This window comes from Pseudonaja textilis, chromosome 1 (genome assembly GCF_049901715.1).
Source record: "Pseudonaja textilis isolate UNSWEBS1 chromosome 1, rPseTex1.2, whole genome shotgun sequence".
In the NCBI taxonomy this organism is placed as follows: domain Eukaryota; kingdom Metazoa; phylum Chordata; class Lepidosauria; order Squamata; family Elapidae; genus Pseudonaja; species Pseudonaja textilis.
This window is the reverse complement of record NC_141990.1, coordinates 236,321,486-236,328,266: the sequence shown is the minus strand read 5'-3', so window position 1 is coordinate 236,328,266 and position 6,781 is coordinate 236,321,486. Positions and strand designations below refer to the sequence as shown.

General features: G+C 35.8%; 1 protein-coding gene across 1 annotated transcript in view; it reads right to left on the bottom strand.

The window, feature by feature from the left end:
• Window positions 1–1,475: 1,475 nt before the first annotated feature.
• The window catches only part of SLC67A1 (solute carrier family 67 member 1), an 84,797-nt gene continuing 79,491 nt past the window's right edge, over window positions 1,476–6,781 (bottom strand). Inside the window, exon 10 of the mRNA XM_026706450.2 lies at window positions 1,476–1,794. Within this exon, the coding sequence (XP_026562235.1) occupies window positions 1,607–1,794 (188 nt within the window). The 3' untranslated portion in view covers window positions 1,476–1,606. The remainder of the gene's footprint in view (window positions 1,795–6,781) is intronic.

Genomic DNA, 6,781 nt, shown 5'->3' with positions numbered 1-6,781 from the left:
AGCCATATAAATTGGATTCATAAATAAATAAATGACGGTCGTGGCAGCCCTGAAGTTCTGAGCCACTCCAGGCCACTTGCTAAGAGAAGGTAGGCTGAAGCCCCTTGATACTTCAAGCTGGAGGAACTCTGTTTCCCCTCTTTCCCCGAACAATCAAGTTGAGTAGTCCTGGTAGGGATGGCGGAGTGCAAGAAGGTGAATGGTGCACGAGTGAGGCCAACTGGCTCTTCTAACCCAGCCACACAGCCAACAGAGTTGCAAGGAGGCCTCATGACTTTCTAATTCATGCTCTCTTTGAGCAGATCTTGCTTTTCAAGTAGTGCTTTTCAAATTCTAAAGCTCAGACAACCTGTAACCACCAGCTGGCATTGTATCTGCCCAGAAGCAGTTTCTTCCTTTTCAAATACTCTTCCAAGTTTAGCTCTAGGAAGCAGGAGGAAGCATCAGCTTGTTTTATAGGCATTTGAATACCTAATTTGTAACATTCAGGCAAGGAGGGACAGGCCTGGAGTGAACTCAAAGCCTCTAATAATAGAATCTATGTTCACAAAGCCTTTTGAGGTTGAAAATACTTTAAACCTTTCTTTAAACATCCTTACTTCAAACATATAAGTAGGCCAGTGTATCTGCACTGCAGATGGTTGTAGAATGGAAATGGGATTTTACAGGAAATGAGATATGTTATACAGGCTAAATTCACACAACTTGCTAAGCCATAGGGTAAAAAGTTAGACTTATTCATCTAGCCAGGATTTACAATTATGTGTAAATTCAAAATGAGGATTGCTTCACCCTAGTAAATTTTTAGTTGTAACTTGGGTGAGATATGTACTCTACCCAATTAATCATGGAGCATGTATTTAATGCTGAAATCAATATGTTTTTAAGCTTGTATTACTGACAATGCCTTATATTGTTAATTCTAGTATTATCCAATAGAAGTTAGCATTTGGGTTCCTATTACAATGTAACAATATAAGTTGTCAAATATCAAATGTCAATAGAAACCTCAAATATCACTAGGAGCAAAAAAAAAAAAGGATATTGCTGCAAGATACAGCAATATTTGCTAGAACGGACAGAAAAAGCATTTTTTTAAAATGTATTTTCCCAGACATTTTAAACATATGTGTTTACTGCAGAATGGGTTTGCCACTACTGCATTTTGATGATCCTGGTATTATATAAGTTGCAAATAATAAAAATACAGTATTTGTAGGTAATCTTGATCACAATGCCTCACCATGAGAAAGGTCATTGTTGAATCAGGATGCTGGATTCTGCAGGCACTACAGCTGCTTTTCTGTGGTGGCAAAATTTGTAGCAGAAAATGAAGTAAAAATGGTAGTGAAGGGAACAAGGGTAACCATAACCATTGGGGGGGCGGGAGCAAGGGCAGCCAGAGCCATTTTAGCTAGAAAAATGCTTTGGCTCCAACACTATTTTTCTTATCTTTGGAAATTCATACCCAACAATTTATGCAAACATTCCTTTATGATGATATAAACTATTTCTAAATATAACATTAAAAAACCCAAATGACTTAAAATAAGCTTAAAACATGAGCCTTCTTTGTTCTTTATATCAACAATACACATGGAATTAGTCACTGAGTTTTCTCTTCTTTCTGGGGGATCTTCTTCTTCAAGAGATAAAAAACCAGAGATACATTCACCATTAGCTGTAAATAGCCAAAAGAGGAAACTCCAAATTGTCTATATAAAAATCCTCCCATTGTTGGGCCAAATGTCCGTATCAGTGGAGTGACTGAAGCACTGATTCCAAGCATGGCACCTATGAGAAACAATGGAAAAATCAGGAAGCACAGATCAAAATTCATTTTATGATCTTCTCTAGCTCCAATGCATTAAAAAGATCAGTGTCTTAAAAGAGTTAAATATATTCACCCTGATTATAAATGGGCTCTGTTCCTAGAACATGCTTGATCCAATCACCCTCTTCTCCAGTCAACCAGCCCCAGACTAAGAATTTTGGAAAAATAATATTTGCAAAAACTCCCGGAATTGCCTGGAATCCCAGGAACACCACATGCCCAAAGAGTGTTCTAGTTTTGTATATCACCCAGAGCCCACTTGGATGGGTGGCTGATAAATTTAAAATAAACCAGTTTGGGTGCCTTAGGAAAAAAAAATTCTGGACAGCACCTGGAAAATTTGGTCCGACAAAATTTCCATCTGATAATTATATACCCCTTGTACCTGTATATATACTATATTGATACATTATTACATTCTAGGTTCTTGAGAAGAAAAATGATATATATGAAGGCCAATTTCTATTCACTGGATGCAATACTGTAGAAGACCATTACAATATATTTTTACTTGAAGTCAAAAGAGTCATCAAACTATATGTACCAATAACAACTCCCAAAACCAGAAAAATCAATAAGGAAACTTCAATCCAAAAAGAGATCACTCTGGTGGAAAAACAAGTCTGGTCACTTTGCCAACTTCAAAACCCGATACAAAAATTTATGCCAGCATATAAAGACTGAATGCACCAATTATCACATTAAACAAGAGGAAAACCTTCTACACACCAATTCCACCCGCGCTTTCTACAATTTTGTAAACAACAAACTAAAAGACTCAAGGTCCATCCCACCCCTGAAAGGACCTAATGGTAAAGACTGCAACGACGACACCATTAAAGCCAACCTCTTTAACACATTCTTTGGCTCCGTATTTTTAAACAGCAATGGGTCATGCCCAGTATTTCCTAGTCCAACCACAGACAACTACAATGATATAATACATATTGATTTTACAGAAGACATTGTTGAAAAAGCACTGCGCAATCTAAAACCATCTCTATCTATTGGACCGGACGGAATATGTGCCTACTTCTTAAAAAAGCTATCCACTGCTATAGCTGAACCTCTAAGCATAATCTTTGAAAAATCTTTCAGGACCAGCTCCTTGCCAAAACTATGGTCACAAGCCTAGTTGAAAATTACAGACCAATCTCTTTATGCTGCGTCACCTGTAAAGTCATGGAATCAATTATTAACCAATCCATCATCCTCCGCTTAGAGACAAACAACCTACTCTCTAATAAACAATTTGGTTTCAGAAGGAAACTATCCTGTAATCTGCAACTCTTACACTGCAAAAACATATGGACTACACAACTCGATCAGGGCAAAGCAATAGACGCAATCTACATAGACTTCTGTAAAGCCTTTGATTCAGTGGTACACGGCAAACTACTCCTAAAACTAAAATCTTATGGTATCTCTGGACACCTGCATAACTGGATAGAAGCATTCCTGTCAAACAGACAACAAATGGTCAAAATTGGGAGGGTCCTATCAAATTCTGTACCTGTCAACAGTGGTGTCCCCCAAGGCAGTGTTCTAGGACCAACTCTTTTCATACTCTACATAAATGACCTCTGTGATCATATCAAGAGCAACAGCGTTCTCTTCGCTGATGATGTAAAGCTGTTCAACACCACAGACAATACTGCTACCCTTCAAAAAGATCTTGACTATGTATCAGAATGGTCAAACAAATGACAACTCCAAATCTCAACAAATAAATTCTCTGTCTTACATATTGGCAAAATAAAACCAGAAAATAAAATACAGGCTGAATAGTCAAGACCTTGTTGTTGTTGTTTTTAAACAAGTTTTATTGGTTTTTTAAAGACAAACAAAACATAAGACATAAAGGCGTCAAACCTCCTTTCTAAAAATTACTTATAAGTTTTAACAAAACAAAACATTATTTTTTTAAGACATAGTTCCACATTATCACATTTCCATTTAAGCACGTATATATCTTTTCCAAATTTCTCATTATTTCTCCCTTCACTTTTATTCAATTATATTTCTTTCTATCAAGGTTTTATTAATTCTTAATCAAATATAAACATTTATACAGCATGGTTCCAAATTATCACATTTCCATTTAGACACCTATATATCCTTTCCAAGTTTCTCATTGTTTCTCCCTTCACTTTTATTCAACTATATTTCTTTCTATCAAAGTTTTATTAATTCTCAATCAGACATAAACACACAAAATACAAAACATAAAACAAGACATAAAAACATAAAACCTCCTTAATTATCATTTATACACGTCTTTTCCAAATTTCTCATTGTTTCTCCCTTTAGTTTTATTCCTCCAAGGTTTTATTAATTCTCAATCAAACATAGCTAACCAAAACACAAAACACAAAACATAAAACTTCTTTTGAAAAGTGGCTTAGCCCCGGGTTACATCTTTTTTTACAGACCTATATCAAAGTCATGCTCACGTTATATACCATTCTTATCTTATTTACCATTCTATATTTTCTATATAACTTCTCCCTTCTTTTCACTCTCTTAATTATATTTTGTTTATTTCATCTTATTTTAAAATCATTATACTTGTATCTTTTGTCCGTTCTTTTCCAATTATCTATAAATCACTTCTCTTTAACAGAAAATTTCCCCTGTGATCACTTTTAAAGTGTAACGCCTTTCTATCTTCCCCCTAAATTAACACTTAAAATAGTAGATAATTTCCATTCTGATTCTGCTTAGTACATTCTACATGTTGCATTTTAAAATAAAAGAATAATAAATTTATAATATAGTTAAGTATATAATTTCCATTCTAATTCTAGTTCTACTTAGTACATTATTTTAAAATAAAAAAATGAAATAGTAAATTTATAATAACATTAAAACAATAACAAATTAAACTGTAACTAAACATTAATCATTTTACACATTCTCTTTGATATTTTATTGAGTATTGAGATCTATCATTATTAAACATTTTAATATTTTATTAAATCTTATAATATTCCAATGGACTATTTCAAATGCAAATACTACAATACTATCTTATGTACTCTTGCAGAATCTTTCCTTAATACTCTATCCTTTATCTCTGAAAAAAATCTGCTTTTTTACCTCTTGTTTCAGGCCTTTATGGCTTTTTCCCCCCTTTTCCCCTCCCTTTCTTTTCCAGTCTGGTCTTTTTGTCCCCCCTTCTCCTAACCTCCAGCTTTTTAACTTCCCCTCTCTGTTGTATTTCTCTTTTCTGTTGCTTTCTAACATTGTACCTTTTTTTCACCTTATTTTTCTTTTTCTTGGTTGTTTTATTAAATCTTAAATTCTCATTTTTCCTTCCTCTCTTCCTATTTTCTTTCTTAAGTGAACTTTTTTGTCCATTAAAAATGGCTTCTTCTTCTTCTTCTTCTTCTTCTCCTTCTTCCTCATGTATTTGCTGATATGTAGAAACCGCCATTTCTAAAAAGTGGAAGACAGCTCCCAAAGAATCCTTGCCTTCTTGTTCTCTTTCCTTTAATTTTTCATATTCCATTTTTAATTCATCCACAGATAGTGCCATTGTAATTTTTTTAAAAACAACCCAGATGTTTTTAGTCTTAAAGTAATTTCCAAGTGTCAAAGTTATCAAACAGTCCAAACAAACACAAGATATTTCCTCTTCTTCTCTGCAGTTTTTCCTCCTGGGGCAAAATCCCAAAATATATTTTAAAGCCGTATTACAGTTAGTTGCTGGTCTTATAATCTTCAAGGCGTCTCCTCCAACAAATTTTTAAAGTTTTTTTTAGTCCTCTCCTTCCCACTTATAACAAAGAGCTTATTTTTACCTTAAAGAAGCAGGTTTTTCAGTGCTCATTTGCTTTCTCCGTAGGGAAGGGGAGTAAACTTTCCTTCAGCACTTTTGCCGCTTTAACAACTTCTTTTGGAAACAAATGTATCAATCCAAAAGTCAGGTTTCCAGGGTGTTTAAAAGTATCTTAATGTCCCGGTTCAGCCAAGAAAACTTTCTCCTTCTGATTCTTCTTCCCGCACAGATCTTATCTGGTTGAAGATTCCTTTGTGGCTGCCATTTCTGACAGCCACTCCACCGCCTCAGGAAAAAGGAGTCTAGCCGGCTGGGGAAAGGGGTTGCGATATCCCCAGACCCCTGTCCGGATCTCCTCTGTCTTCTGCTACCTCTTTGGGGTAGCGACAACCCCCAAATCCAATTGGTTCGGGGTACCTCAGCGGCAAGCGCAGCAGGGACCTGCAGCATTGTGGATTCCTGCTGCTGCCGAAGCCTGCAACTGGAAGTTTCCATCAAGACCTTGTTGATGATCCAAACTCTGTCAAGGATCTTGGAGTACTCATCTCTAATGATCTAAGTGCTACAACCCACTGCAACTACATAGCCAAAAAGGCGTTAAAAGTTGTTAACATAATCTTACGTAGCTTTTTCTCTGGTAATATTACACTAATAACTAGAGTATACAAAACATTTGCTAGATCAATACTCGAATACAGCTCATCAGTCTGGAACCCACATTACGTATCTGATATTAAAACAGTTGAGAAAGTCCAGAAATATTTCACAAGAAGAGTTCTCCACTCCTCTACTCGTTGCAGAATACCTTATGCCACCAGACTCGAAATTCTAGACCTAGAAAACTAGAACTATGCTGCCTTCGGTCCGATCTAAGTATAGTATATAAAATAATACATTGCAATGTCCTACCTGTCAATGAATACTTCAGCTTCAATCATAACAATACAAGAGCAAACAATAGATACAAACTCAAGGTTAATCGCACCAAACTTCATTGCAGGAAATACGACTTCAGCAACAGAGTGGTCAATGTCTGGAATACTCTACCTGACTCTGTGGTTTCTTCCCCAAACCCCCAAAATTTAACCTTAGACTGTCTACTATTGACCTTTCCTAAGAGGTTTGTAGGGGGCATGCACAAGCGTACTAACATGCCTACCGTCCCT